The 15,273-nt window shown below is 40.8% G+C and overlaps 1 protein-coding gene across 4 annotated transcripts in view; it reads right to left on the minus strand.

Annotated features, from left to right (window-relative positions):
* Window positions 1-299: 299 nt before the first annotated feature.
* PLXNB2 (plexin B2) overlaps window positions 300-15,273 on the minus strand; it is a 190,045-nt gene continuing 175,071 nt past the window's right edge. For all 4 annotated transcript variants that reach the window (XM_044280256.1, XM_044280257.1, XM_044280258.1 and 1 more), the window contains 12 exons: window positions 13,798-13,864; window positions 13,382-13,528; window positions 11,555-11,711; window positions 8,164-8,264; window positions 7,934-8,018; window positions 7,274-7,428; window positions 7,022-7,182; window positions 5,961-6,108; window positions 5,286-5,350; window positions 4,957-5,032; window positions 2,788-2,862; window positions 300-1,315 (listed from right to left, as the gene is read on the minus strand). In XM_044280256.1, the coding sequence (XP_044136191.1) occupies window positions 1,211-1,315; window positions 2,788-2,862; window positions 4,957-5,032; window positions 5,286-5,350; window positions 5,961-6,108; window positions 7,022-7,182; window positions 7,274-7,428; window positions 7,934-8,018; window positions 8,164-8,264; window positions 11,555-11,711; window positions 13,382-13,528; window positions 13,798-13,864 (1,342 nt within the window). In that variant the 3' untranslated portion in view covers window positions 300-1,210. The remainder of the gene's footprint in view (window positions 1,316-2,787; window positions 2,863-4,956; window positions 5,033-5,285; window positions 5,351-5,960; window positions 6,109-7,021; window positions 7,183-7,273; window positions 7,429-7,933; window positions 8,019-8,163; window positions 8,265-11,554; window positions 11,712-13,381; window positions 13,529-13,797; window positions 13,865-15,273) is intronic.

The raw sequence follows: 15,273 nt of genomic DNA on the forward strand, positions 1-15,273 counted from the left end.
CATTATTATACATTAACCCCCCATTTCCTTCTGCTGACCTGCCTGTGTGACATTCTAGTTCTGCACAAAGGCAAAAAAGATGGAGAGAGCTACATTGTAGGATTCAAGCGTAATCCCCTCCGAAGAGTGGAGCACTACTAATGTAGGTACACTGAAGAAGATCCAAGTGATGGGCAATCACAAGGCCTCTACAGGTCTCTGTTGTGCTCAACTCTTTTCCAAGACACATTGCAGGTCACCGACACAACTGTCTTCATGTACGGCAAGCAATGCAACTAGTGCAGATGCTACATTAATACTAAAGGGATGTAAGACTCTTTATTGGGTACTGAAATGTACAATCAGATGCTGGCTGTGGTCTAACATCACATATAGCAGTTTACATTCCTACTGTAGAGATACAATGAAAAGGTGCTTTTTGGATTGGCTACCAGATGGAGATGTGAAATTCCGGTAACATTTTAATACATGATAAACATATTAAAACTTTACATAGTAATCATGTCAACGTGTACGCCATTGACACACAATTAATTACATTTGGTCACAGAAAAAAAAAATCAGTGACATAAATAAAATTTTCTATATTCTTTACAAAATCATGTATCTTCAGTCTTTCATCAACTGGTACATGTAAGGCACATTAGAATGTATATAAAATAAATTTCAGAAGATTAAAAAAAAAAAAAAATCAGTTTGTGCTTCCTATTGGCAGCGTTCAGACCTCCATTAATAGCTGGGCAGCAATACACTGCATTGCATGATCCCTCATGGCACTTTGTGGAGAATGGAAATATCGTCACCTGTTCACATTACTTGTCCAGTTGGTGAAACAGAAAATATGGAGGAAGCATAGGAATAACTATGTCCTAAAGTGTTGAAATGATTGCTTGACATATGTATTGCTTTACTATAAATGACGTTACAGATTTAGGATGCTTGCATAATGAATTTAAAAACGAAAATGCTTTTGTCAGCATTGTCTAGAACATTACATTGACTATAAAAAATGTCCCTTCCCTCGTTGAACACAGGTTATATTAGAGGCATAATTTACAGTAAAAACATCTTTCTCCTTTTCTTATTGTGCAAGACAAATAGGTCTAATTAAAAAAAAGGCAAAAAGGGCATTTAAAAAATATAACACTCTGCTCCTTAGGAAGAAAAAAAAGTCTTCGTTTCCATCCTTCTTTCTCTCCCGCCATTGCAATCAAAGGTCGGTGACTTTATTTTCTAATGCTGCTGCTATTTGCTGTAACCGGATTGCTAACTGCATGCGCTGTGCACTGGGATCTTCTTCTAAAGCATTTATTATCTGCAATGCAGAGAGTCCAATGGTTAGTCACACTTACCCAGAATTATCCAGGATAGCTTCTGTTGCCAACATTTCATATGCCAGTCTTATTCTCAAGTACAATGCACCAGAATTATTAAGAGGTGCGCACCTGCTATAAAGGCGTAGGTTTCTCCTAAAATTAGCACCATTTTCTGTCATTAAAAATAATAAATCTGTCGGAAGCTTCTTGCTCTATCCCCTCTTGATTAACTTTTTCTCAACACTTAAGACACTAATGTGAACAGCCAATCAGACCGACACTTTAGAAGCTATTGAGACTAGAATGCTGTATTATAATATGAGACCCAGAAATGGCTGCACAGGATTTCTAAAATCTGAGGGGAAATAAAAATGTGAGGTCTATTTGTTGCTGATTTTTTGCCTTTTGTGTATGTAATGTCATACTGTCTCTTAAATAATTTGATTCATTAGGATTGCAATGTCCTCTTTAATTCATGCACATACCATATTTTCCGCTTTATAAGACTTTTTTCCCCCAACAAGTGGAGGAAAAATGCCATTGAGTCTTATAAAGTGAATACTAATGAGCCGTTCCTTTATGGAAGCGCTCATAAGTATGCAGGAGGCACAGGGAGAACCCCCCCGCGCTGCACTGTGCCCTGACTGTGTATAGCGTTTACAACATAGTGCACGTGATAAAGATTGTGCGTCTGATTTAGGCCCCTTTCACACAAGCGAGTTTTCTGCGCAGGAGCAATGCGTGAAGTGAACGCATTGCACCCGCACTGAATCCTGATCCATTCATTTCAATGGGGTTGTGTACATGAGCGTTTTTTTTTCACGCATCAGTTCTGCGTTACGTGAAAATCGCAGCATGTTATATATTCTGCGTTTTTCATGCAGCCCTGGCCCCATAGAAGTGAATGGGGCTGCGTGAAAAACACATTGCAAGTGCGGGTGCGATGCGTTTTTCACTGATGGTTGCTAAGAGATGTTGTTTGTAAACCTTCAGTTTTTTTATCACGCGCGTGAAAAACGCATCAAAAGGCATTGCACCCACGCGGAAAAAACTGAACGCAATCGCAGACAAAACTGACTGAACTTGTTTGCAAAATGGTGCGGGTTTCACTGAACGCACCCGGAGCCAATCCATCACGCTCGTGTGAAAGAGGCCTTAAGGTGTGATATAGATTGGGAGAGAGGGTTTGATTTGAGGTCTTATGAAGACTGGGGGTCTAATATGTGGGTCTGATAAGGATTGCAGCTCTGATAGAGATTAGGGGTCTGATGAAAAATATTTTTTCTAATTTTCCTCCGCTAAAACCTAGGTGTGTCTTATAAAGCAAAAAATACGGTAGATTTTTACTGTCTTACATCCAAATCACCTGTACTAATTCCTTGAATGAAGCAGGAATAAACATTTAATCGGAATCCAATATATTACTAGAAAGCCCAACACATACAAAGTAAACAGGACACTCAGCACTTACCTCATCATAATATTTCTTTGTATACTGATAGAGCTGGTGTAGAGCTACCAATGTGTTCAATGACTCTGTATGTGACTGTGGAGGACAGACCAAACTATTAGTACACAAGGGGAATTCACAACGTACATTCACTGAAAAATCTAGCTATAGTTTAAAGGGAACCTGTCACCTCCAAAACACATTTTAAACAGACATCATTACCTTACAGTAGCCCCCAGTGTGTTCCTAATCATGTTTTTCATTCCTCCACTGGTTGTTTAAATCAGCGTTTTCGCCATCCTCAGAGTCAGCTTGAAGTCAAGAGGGCAGCGGCCTCCTTGCTTCAAGTCAAGCTAAGCCCACCCCTTACCCGTCCTCCCTTCACTGATTGACATCCTGCTGTGAGGCTGGGATCGTGCAAGTCTCGCGCATGCGTGGTGCGCTCCTTGTCACTGCGCAATCCTGTCTCCATCTTCCGCACTCAGCCGGCCGCTTTTATCTCTCTGCGCATGTGCCGGGCTTTTAGATGACCTATCTACTAGATAGGTAATTAGTATCTGATCAGTGGGGGTCCGACATTTGGGACTTGGCTGTTTTGAGAAGGCTGTGAGCGCTGTTGCCTTCTCGCAGCTTACCAAGCACAGCGTTGTACATTTTATAGCAGCTGTCCTTGTTATCGCTTTCAGCCCCATTCACTTGAATGTGGCTGAGCTACTCCAAGGTCACGTGACACATGAATGGGTCGTCTCTCAGCCTAGGAAAAGCAGAGAGGGGGCCACGGCGCCACTGTGATCGCTGCTGCCTTCTCAAACAGATGATCGTGGGGGTCCCAACACCCAGGGGATAAGTCATCAGTTATTAAGCTTTGGAAAACTCCTTTAAACATCTGGGACTTCCCAACTCTTCAGCAAAACACAGGAGGTACTTAAAAGGGAACCTGTCACCGGGATTTTGTGTATAGAGCTGAGGACATGGGCTGCTAGCACATCCACAATACCCAGTCCCCATAGCTCTCTGTGCTTTTATTGTGTTAAAAAAAACTATTTGATACATATGCAAATTACCCGAGATGAGTCCTGTAGGTGAGACGAGTCAGGGACAGGACTCCTCTCAGGCTAATTTGCATATGTATCAAATCGTTTTTTTTCCACAATAAAAGCACACAGAGCTATGGGGACTGGGTATTGCGGATGTGCTAGCGGCCATCTAGCAACCCATGTCCTCAGCTCTATACACAAAATCCTGGTGACAGGTTCCCTTTAATTTAATAGGCCATAGTGAATAGGTATTCTTGTAGACTGGGCCGAATGGTTAAAACCCGAACAACTGTGTTCAAGCTTTATTATAACAAAACCAAAACACAATGCAAACAGTTTTAAAATGCTACAGTTTATTTAGCCAACCTATCAACATGAAATGCAATCTGCAGACGGCATATTATAGAGCAGGTGGAGCTGAGTGGATTGTTATACAGTTTTTTGGGAAATTATTCCACAAAAGCTCTTTATTAATATTTTTGCTCTCTCTGAGCTCAGTAGTCATGTATACGGACTTATCAGTCTTCCCTCTATAAGGGTGTATACACAGATAGCTGTAAGTCACCGATAACATCACCAACATACTACTGAGCTCAGAAAATAAGAGATATACATGTATAAATTAGTATAATTATAGTATAAGTTTAGCTGAATTTTTTACCCATAGAACTATATATTCAATCTGCTCAGCTTCTCCTACTCTATAATATGCTGCTCTCCGACTGCCCTGCATTTTCATGGTGACGGTCCTTTTGAAGCTCTAGGGCTAATATGCTATAATGTAGTAATAGAATATCTCAAGGAAAGCATTCTCTGATGTCCTGTGACATAGTGCAGTGACCTATTGTGTTACGTTTTATATGCTGGCCCAATACAGGATATAGGAGCTGCTGCAGACTAGGTAAATGGGCAGCGCCATGCAATACTGCATTAGTGCTGCACATGTTGGCAGCTTCCTGTAATTGCTGCTAATAGTAATGGTTTCAGAGACCAGATCTTTCCATTTAAATAGGTCCTTGTCCAGATGAAACCATCCGCCTATAATACTTCTGCTACCATGACTGCATTTAGTACATTCGAACACAACACACGCTATACATGATGCCTTTAAAATATAAGCGGCTTTCTCAAATGCATTAAGAAATAAACATACCCTTGAAATTTCTGCTAAATGTGTATTCATGTCCTGGTCACTAACTTGTACCATCTGACGGATTCCTTTGTAATAGCTGAAAATTTAAGAAAATAAAATGTTTCCTTGAAAATGACACACCTTATAGAACACAAATCATACTGAACAGAACTCAGACCTCTAAAACTATGTATGGTGCCGTTTGGATGTGGCCCTCCTAGTGCTCAGGCCATTAGGCAATGCCCAAATGCTTGAGCAGTCAGTTTGCCCACCCCGGTCCAAATGTAATTTTTAGGTTTTCAGTGATGTGTGCTAGAATTTACAAGAAGGAATAAAATATAAGGACTTACTCTTCCACCATTTTCTTGTATGTTGAGATCTCCTTGGCATAGAGCAATTTGTTGCTGGGGGATTCCTGCAGACACGAAAATCAAAGTATAAAACTATGTTGTCTATCACACACCGCTCACTCCATATATCATACCTAGCCTTACTGTTGTGAAGATTACCTGAAATTGCCAGGGCTACATTTAATTTAACAGTAGCATTAGGAGACTAAATATCTGTTCTGCAACTTTTATACAATTTGTCACCATTGGCCCATTTTTTCTTGATCCCTAAAAACCATTTTAAAACAACTTGCCTACATTAAATAATGGGGTGCTAACAATTAACAAAGACCTTATGTTACTTCTTATGTTCTACGTTTTTGGTGATACAAATGCAGCTTTATAGTTGTATGTATCAACCCACAATGTATCCATTGATGATTACATATACCAGATATGCTGAGTGTGTAACAAGAAAAGCAATCTTAGGAATGGAATGTCTCTGCTTAGACAAGCTGTCATCTAGAGCATGTACTCACTCCGTGGTCCTGTCATTGACATAATAAAACGCTTCAGTTTTCCCTAACAGAACAGCGATTCTACTTGCATGCACACCAAACATGACATATCCTTGTTGATTCTCACAAACTGGGAATTGGATGCAGATAACAGACATCAATGAGTCGGTTCACTTACTCTGCTCAGTTTGTGCTCCGTTCTGCTGCAAGCATCCATAAAAGTCTGTGCAATGACTGACAAGGAAGCATCCACGACTTGATGTACATGAACATCAAAGATGAAATGAGGGTTCTTCAGGATGTTAACCCAAAACCGCAGCGATAAACTGAAAGTAAGAATTCTATCATTAGCCATTCCCTAGAGTATTTGGTAATATCACCCAAAGGGTCTTCCATTTCTATCATATAATATGTGACAGTATATTGCATTTAATATTGTTGTGCAAGAATGTTTTTATTTATTTTTTTGGCACACACCCTCATTCTGCCAGGCCGGCAAGGGGAAGATGATTTTGCTGCTTCCCGGTGTAGTCTCCCCACTCCTCCTCCAGGCCTGCGATACTTCGCTGGGCTCTATCAATATCAACATCCAGTTTGGTATTGCCACAGCCAATCACTGGTTATGGCGGTGTCCAGCTCACCGGCGGTGTCATGACAAATGGTCAGTGATTGGCTGTGGCGATGTCAAAACAGATGTTGACATAAGGGCATTTGTCGCTTTTGCCCAAGCTAAAATCTGTCCCTGTATAAAAGACACTGATTGCTTGGGAAACAGATGCCATTTAACCCTTTTATTTAATTGTAAATCAGTACTGTATTCTTGAAGTATAAGCTATATGACATTAAAATAAAAACATAGGGCCAGAAAAGTGGCTTCAAAAAGTCGCAAGCTGTGCGTTTGTGACCTTTAGAAAAAATTAAATAAAAAGTTGCAAATGCCTCTTTTTACATCCCCCTCACCACTTTTCCAAAAGGGGGAATGGCAAGGGTGAAAAAGAGTACGGTCAACAGCGGAGACAAATTTATCTTAATTTACGCCGGTTTTCTGGTGCAAATGAAGCCAGAAATAGACAGCAGCTTTGGTAGATTTCTATTTAGGTGCACTGACTGCCCGGAGGATGCACCTAATTTTTAACGAGGCATGCACCTCATCATAAATGTAGCGCATTCTCTGGCAGTGCAGAAAGCACCTGTTTTGATCAATCTCCCCCCATTGACTGTGATCGTGAATAAACATACCTGTTTGTTTTCCAAATGTGAACTGTATCTTCATCTTTGATATCATATTTCTCTGCTTGCTCATCCAAAAAGTCAAAAAAAAATTTCACAGCTGGAGGTACCACTTGATTTGAATTAAGGACACTATGAAAGAAGTTATCTACAAATTGCTGGAGCGTACCCTAGATGAAATAAATACATATGATTGGCTACTGGTCATCACACACTAAGCTACGCTAGTACAGAAAAAAACAGCACGTAATGCAACTTTACCTTGACAGACAGAAGCCTTGTCAGATAGATTTCAGTTATGGCCTTTGTCTGATCTTTCCCCTTCATACTTCCTCTTTTGGATTTACCTTCATCGACTTCATCGGCTGGACGTACAAGATGCCATACTTTGTTTTCATCTTCTAGTAGTGCATGTCCTACGTATAAGGAGAAAACAACAATGCATATTGTTGGTCATAGGAGTCTTCAGGGTGTAATTCCCCTATTGTTTTAACTTCTAAAGGCCTAAAGGGGGCGAGCAGTGGTCCAATCTAAACGATCAGCTTTGGCAACCTATGCAAATGCCAGAGCACATACGAGTTCTTCCTAAGCTTCAGTGTTCAGTGAAGCAGGGTCTTCAAGCTTGGAATGTTGGTGAATATGTTGAACCGCCTTCTCTTTTTTGGGAGAGAGGCTTGTGATATACCAGATCCCTATGACCACTTTTTTTGTGTGTGCCGCGATACACTTTTTTGTGGCAAAAAAAAAAAAAAGAAGCTGAGTCTAGGGCTTTCAATACATATATGGGGGGGTGTCTTCTTAAAATAGGAAATAATTTACAAATCATGCACTAATAGACACATTTATCTACATATTGCTGTACAAGTAAGGTAATGCTTCAGATAAGATTTTATAAGGAAATACTGAACAGAACAAGCATACTTTCTCCCGGGAAGTCTTGGTGATTTTCCTCTTGATGCTGGGTAATTCCAATTCTTGATAAAATAAGCGTGGCATTATCTCTAACCTGCAAATATGAGCACAATGTTTTTAAGTGCTGCTGGTTGGAACATACAGGATATACAAGAAAGGGCCCTACAATGTCAACTGCTTTTAACTTGTATGTTATGCACTTCCAATACAATCAGCAATAAATCGTGAAACTTGCTTACATTGTAATGCATCAGTGTATTAACGCGCTTCCATCTGCCGTCCTTCTGGGATGTTAAATCCAAGTCAGACAGTATTTGTGCTGTTGAGCCGGGTCTCCATTCTAAAAGGGAAGCACACAGATCAGTAATCACATTAGGCCTTTATCATAACACACACATTTCCCTCTGAATAGAATATCAGAGTACACATCACAGTATCTTTATTTGCATCAAAATACTACGCAAATTAAAAAAGGATACAGTAATGAGTGTATAGCACAAGCAGATTAAAGCTGATGTATTGATACATGCCGTGACCAAACTGTAATCTTTGTTGTGTTAGGCCTGCATATCTATTTCCCCAGGGATCAAACTACTGATATGTATTCAACTGTAGTAAAATTATATTAAGAGTTTGCCTCCAGTGTACACTGCAGTGAGTACAGTTGTCCTATGGTGATAGCTTAAAGGAGTTTTCTGAGATTTTGATACTGAGACCTATCCTCAGGATAGCTCATCAGTACCTGATCGGTGGGGTCAGACACCCCGGACTGCCGCTGATCAGCAGTTTTTTTTAGGAAGGCATCGGCACTCCAAGTACAGCGCCGTACATTGTATAGTGACCGTGCTTGGTAATGCAGCTCAGCCCCATTCACTTCTACTCCTAGACCACATGACACACAAATGTGTTATAACTCTGCCTCTCCTAGCTTCGGGCCCGTGCCTCCCCTCCCTTTCCCCTCTTCCCCTGTCACTTCTCCAATGCTTGTTGGTTGATGTGTTATATTTTCATTTTATTAGCATGTCAGTATGGTGCTGTGCATAGCGTATAGTACAGGATCTGTGCCGTACATTACACCCATACACTAGATGTTTACGTGTGGTATTGTACTGTGGCCCAACCTGTGCTGCATCACGTTATAATGTTCGTCTTGACAACTGATTGTGAATAAATTCTATTTTCCATCAAAGTGTTGTCAGTTGGCCTAGGAAAAGCAAAGAGAAGGCACCGTTGCTCACAGGAGTGCCGCGCTGCCTTCTCAAACAGCTGGCCCTGAGGATAGGTCATTAGTATCAAAATAACGTTCCTTCCTGAAAATAGTCTGCTTGTCAATGAGGTGACCACTGCGCTCAGATGCAGCAATCTCCTCCACAGTATGGGGAGGAGCCATCGCTCGTCCCCATACAGAATCATTGTTTGCACAGTCTGCTGCCGGCAAACAAAGATTTGGGTGACCGCATGAATGATCTGAATACCCAATGAACAAGCGTTCTGCTAGTTTGAGTAATCAGCGGCACCTTTAAACACCGATTATCTCAAACGAGTGTTCCAATGAACACTTGTTAGCAATGATCTGCCTGATGTTCGGACAGTGTAAAGGGGCCATTACTTTAAAGGGCTTTTCTGAGATTTTTATACCGATATCCTATCCTCTGCATAGGTCATCAGTATCTGATTGGTGGGGATCTGACACCCAGGACCTCTGCTGATCAGCTGTTTGAGAAGGCAGCAGCACTCCTGTGAGTGCAGGGGCATTCTCTCTCCTCTTCCTAGGCTGAGTGACAACATGTTCATGTGTCACGTGGCCTAATAACAGCTAGCCCTCATTCAAGTGAATAAGGCTGAGCATTATACCAAGCAAAGCAGTTATATAATTTACGGCGTTGTGCTTGATAAGCATGGAGAAAGTCGTGGCGTTGACAGAAGACCTGATGCCTTCTTAAACAGATGATCGGCGGGGGTCTCGGGTGTCAAACCCCCACGGATCAGTAAAAGAAATTCTTGGAAAACCCGTTTAATGTGATGCTCTAGCATTGATTGGCTACAGTTTTTTTTATTTCCCACTGTTCCCAGACAACAAAAAAAAAAGCAATAATGTAAGCTGTTATTACAGTTATGATGCGAGTACCCAGGGGACACATCACTGCTGAGGCCAGTAAATGGCTACAGAAATGCACAAGTTCAAAGACGCTATGTTACAATTGTGGTCTGATGGAGATTGGAAGAAGTGGGGACAGAGCATTGGCCCTGAAACTGAGCAGCATTTAATAAGTGACTAACCTTTTTTTTTTTTTTTACATTTCCCTGACCCTATTTTTTCTTTTTTGTCATACAACATTTTTAAAGATTTTATCCTAACCCATAAACATCACCTAAATAAGGGGGGTCTCAGCAATCAGAACTCCAGTGATGATACATTTATCATCCAGTCTGTCAGCAGTTTTGACCATGCTAAACTGGTGGCAGCACTAGGTAGGGGCTGGGGGAGAGCAGGACAAATATTTTTTGTGGCGCTTTCTCATCAGGAGTAATGTGAATATGAAAGCTACTTTCACACTTGCGTTGTGCTGTCCGGTTTTGAGATCTGGCACAGGGTCTCAAAACCACAGCTCAATGATTCAGCTTTGTCCCCATTCATTGCCAATGGGGACAAAGCTGAACAATCTGGAAAGGAGTGCATCAGAATGTATTCCGTTCTGGTTTGTTGTGTTCCCATGCTCGGCACAAATGGTTTTAGTGCCGGATCTGTATTCTTTATTTTCAATATAATACAACCAGCTCAATTCTGAAAGGATGCAGCCAGTTGTATTATTCAAACTGATGCGTTTTGACATCTACTGCTGGATCTAAAAACCGTACAGCATAAGCGCATATGTGAAAGTAGCCTTATTCTGCCAGGTTCTGTGCCTGCAAGTGCCCGGCAGGTGATGCTTCACTGTGACGTGCTCTCTGCACTTAGCTGCTCCACAGCCCCTCCACTCTGCGTGACCTCTGTACTGGTCTCTTAGTTGGACGCTACAGCCATTAGGGGCTGTGATGCAGCACAAAACAGAGTTCCTCACAGTCAAGCCTCCAGGGCACTTACAGTAGTAGTATCTGGCAGAATAAAAGTTCATATGCACATTACTCCTGATGAGAAAGCTCCACAAAAGGTATGTTTGACTTGCTCTCCCCAGCCGCTACGCAGTACTGTCAGCAGTTTTGCATTGTCAAGACTGCTGACGGACTCCCTTTAAATTAAATAAAGCGGAATGCACACGGCCGTGTTCCGCGGCCGTGAGCGGTCTGTGGTATGCTTGGCTGGATTCCTGCTGACAGCAAGAGCGCATGGCATCACTGGTTGCTATGACGCCGTGTGCTTCATGCCGCCGCTGCACTACAGTAATACACTCGTATGATCTCATAAAAGTGTGACTATGCGTAATAAGATGCGTGTGCTTCATTGACCTGGTTTCTGCTGATGTATGAAACAACTAGCTAATCTTGCTCTAAAACAAAACACGAAGGACAGGTCATTCAGGATGATCACAAGCTCCATTAACTTCAACATGTGTAAATAGATGACATAAAAAATTAAAAATGCCAATTATACAGTGTGGCCAGATAGCTCACCAACTAACATGCACTCACCTAATGCCAAACTGTCGGCTTTTGGTCTATGTGAATATGGAAGGTTTTTGTAAACCTGATCAACTATTTTTTCCTTGACCTGGGCAATTGTATCACAGTTTAATACTTTAACTGGGACAGGCTCCAAACCTTCATCTTGGACAATGACATTAACAGTCTGCAAAGAAAATTATTATTAATACGAATATTTTTATCTTCTTGCACAATTACATTCTAAGGCTACTTTCACAGTAGCGTTTTTACTGGATCCGGCAGGGCTCAGCAAAAACGCTTCAGTTTCTGATAACACAACAATCTGCATCCGTTATGAACGGATCCGGTTGTATTATCTTTAACATAGCCAAGACGGCTCCGTCATTAACTCCATTGAAAGTCAATGGAAGACTGATCCGTTTTCTATTGTGTCAGATAGTGTCTAGTTAAACGGATCTGTCCTCATTGACTTGCATTTGCTCCTCATCCCATGACTGAAAGAAAACCGCAGCATTCTGCAGTTTGCTCTCCGATATGGTAACGCAACCAAACGGAATGGAATGCATTTTGGAGCATTCTGTTCAGTTACGTTTTATCCTCATTGACAATGAATGGGGACAAAACGGAAGCTTTTTTTATCCAGTATTGAGACCCTAAGACAGATGTCAAGACCGTAAAATATAAACGCTAGTGTAACAAGTAGCCTTACACTGTAATAAGTTCAATACCACTGGTTAATCATGATGTAATCGAATTGAAGTTTACAAAAGATTCTGTTCGGATTCATAGTTTTATAAGAGGAAAAACAGAAGGGATATTAAGGTCTACTACTAGCAGATGCCCAACTGTCTGCTATAGACAATTATTACCGTCATATCAGACACAGAACCAAATCTGCACATGAACTAATGCAAAAAAGTTTTGTTGAAAGAAACTGTGCAGATAAGAAAGATGTTATCAAATGTAGCATGTATGGTTTAGAGAAAGATAATCTTCAATCTTTAAGTTATATGAATTTAGTCTAGTGTTATGGTATGCACTGGTGCATATCATCCCATCTGTGTGGAAGTTGACAGATGGGGACAGGAAGACCAGTGAAGAGACTAGCAGGGTTGCCAACCATCCAGATATTTCCGGACAGTCGGTAAAAATGGGCAATTTTTTTCCTGTGTCCATTAAAAAAAATATAGATGTGTTTGTGAGAGGCGGGGAGCTGGAAAAGAGCAGTGAAGGACAAGAGAGTATGGATTTTTCCACGGGTATTCCAGGATGGGGTGTAAAGCAATATTAAACCAGTACAACCAAACATTACATTGATAAAGGGAACCAGGAAATAAACGGCCCATAATGGCTGTCCATTTCAAACAGAAGCAAAGACTCTTGGAGAAATCTTGTAGAAATCACAAGTGTTAATTTCCTGCTTTTCCCAGTTCTCCTGGCAGGTGACAGGAGCCTAATAAAGGGTAGTACTAAGAATTTCAGATGTCCAGTTATAGACAGAGCGGAGGATAGGCCGCCAGATTGTGGTTAGTGAGGAGAATGTCACATACAGGAGAACTATATATTCTTCTCAGGTTTATGATAGTAACACAGTAGCAGCTAGAAATATGTATTTGTTTAGTGGGGGCATATACATTTAGTGTTCTTAGTGTTAAAGTGTTACTTCACTCTTTAACAGAAGTTTTCATCCAAATTTCTAGCACTACACTTTCCTCCATCAAAAGTGATTCTACAAGACGCGAGATCTAATTCTCCCTTGGGATGTAATTCACAATGATTGCTTTGGTCAACATTACAAGCCCAGTGTGCAGTCTGTGCAACTGTATCTATTCATTTCCAAAACAGGCCACTTACCAACTGTGTGTATTCGACATCATCCCCCAGTAATCCAGTATCATTCAGGGTGTATTTGGCTTTAATTTGCACAGCATCCACAGGGCCCTTCTCCACTTGGTGTTTGATTGCCTTGAAGAGTTTGTATAGATGCTCACCAGCTGTGTCCTGCATGTGAAATACAACGGAAAACATGTCTGCTAAACCGATCTAGGAATAGCTTTTAATGGCATGGTTAACATCTTAAATCCCTATCCCCAGTGGAAACTATTCTTTGTTCATGGATGAGCAGCGGCTGCTCTATTATAGCGGAAATGGAAGCCAAGTCTTTAATATTGCCTCTAAACTGGCACGGGTAAGCAATATAACAAAACACTAAGGAGCAGCGTGTTCTCAAACTGACCGCACTGTGCAATGCCTCCAGATCCATTACCTACCTTTAGGTACTGATACAAACAAATAGACATCCAGTTTGAAAGCATCCTCTCAACAACAGTTTCTGATCTGCAAAAAAAGAGAGATAAAGCGATAGAGGATTTGTTCCTTTCATATCAGCGTTAGTACAAATATACCTCCATTTTGCTGAGTACAGAAAAAATAGCCACATGAGGACATCATTCTATAAAAAAATAATATGAGATAAAATTTAACTATGCCATAACATTATGACTGGTGGGGGTCAAACCTATGGGATCCCTGCTGATCTGGAGAACAAAGGGACAGTGGTCCTCTTTAGCATCTCCTGAACATCAGCACTCATAGCCACTCAAGTGAATATGCTGTGGGACAGTGGGACCCCCAATGATTAGCAAACGACGGTATACTAATAATATGCCATCACTTGATTTAGTTAAAGAGGCTATATGAAATATATTAGGAAAAAAATGGACTAGGATTTATTTTTCTGTAACTGCACCATTCTAGATAATTGGCTATTATTAATATTGCAGCTTAGTGCCAGGACAAGACAGATTTCTGCTTCTGGATTAAAAAGTAGCCCTTTTTCTAAACTTATACAAACCCTTTAAGTTGTTAATTGCTCATACTGTCATATACTGTTCTTGAAATTCTAGGGAACAATAGTTTCATCAACAGTTTCAACGTTGAGGTGTTAGAGGAAAAGTATTTTCTTGTTTCTCAATGTTGTGGGTAAAACCATAAGTTTATGTTCACATGGCAGATTTACAATCCAACCTGTATTTCTCTGGCAGAAATCTCATATGTATTTCAAAAATATTCATAATTGCTACCCATCAGCAAACACTACGTCCCCGTAGGCTCTATTCACACCACTGATGACATACGTGCTAAAGGTATAAATAAACTTCTATAGACCTGATGCATGCCAAATGACTACATTTCCTAAAAGTCAACAGGAGATATACACACAGATATGGCATACAGTTGCATGTAGGGCCTTAAAAGAGAACCAGTCGCCACAAAATCGAGTGCAATCTGCAGGCAGCACGACACAGAGCAGGCAAAGATGAGCAGACTGATATATAGTTTGATGGAAATAGGTTCAGTATAAATTGCAATTTATTCACTTAAATCCACACCTCCCTGTGTACAACTATCAGTGACTGACAGCTATCTATGTATGCACATTTACACAGAGAATGTGGTCACTGATAACACCCCCCCCCCCATATACAGCTATCAGTGACTGACAGCTATCTATATATATACAGTACAGACCAAAAGTTTGGACACACCTTCTCATTCAAGGAGTTTTCTTTATTTTCATGACTATGAAAATTGTAGATTCACACTGAAGGCATCAAAACTATGAATTAACACATGTGGAATTATATACATAACAAAAAAGTGTGAAACAACTGAAAATATGTCATATTCTAGGTTCTTCAAAGTAGACACCTTTTGCTTTGATTACTGCTTTGCACACTCTTGGC

Source organism: Bufo gargarizans, chromosome 2, assembly GCF_014858855.1.
Source record: "Bufo gargarizans isolate SCDJY-AF-19 chromosome 2, ASM1485885v1, whole genome shotgun sequence".
NCBI lineage: Eukaryota > Metazoa > Chordata > Amphibia > Anura > Bufonidae > Bufo > Bufo gargarizans.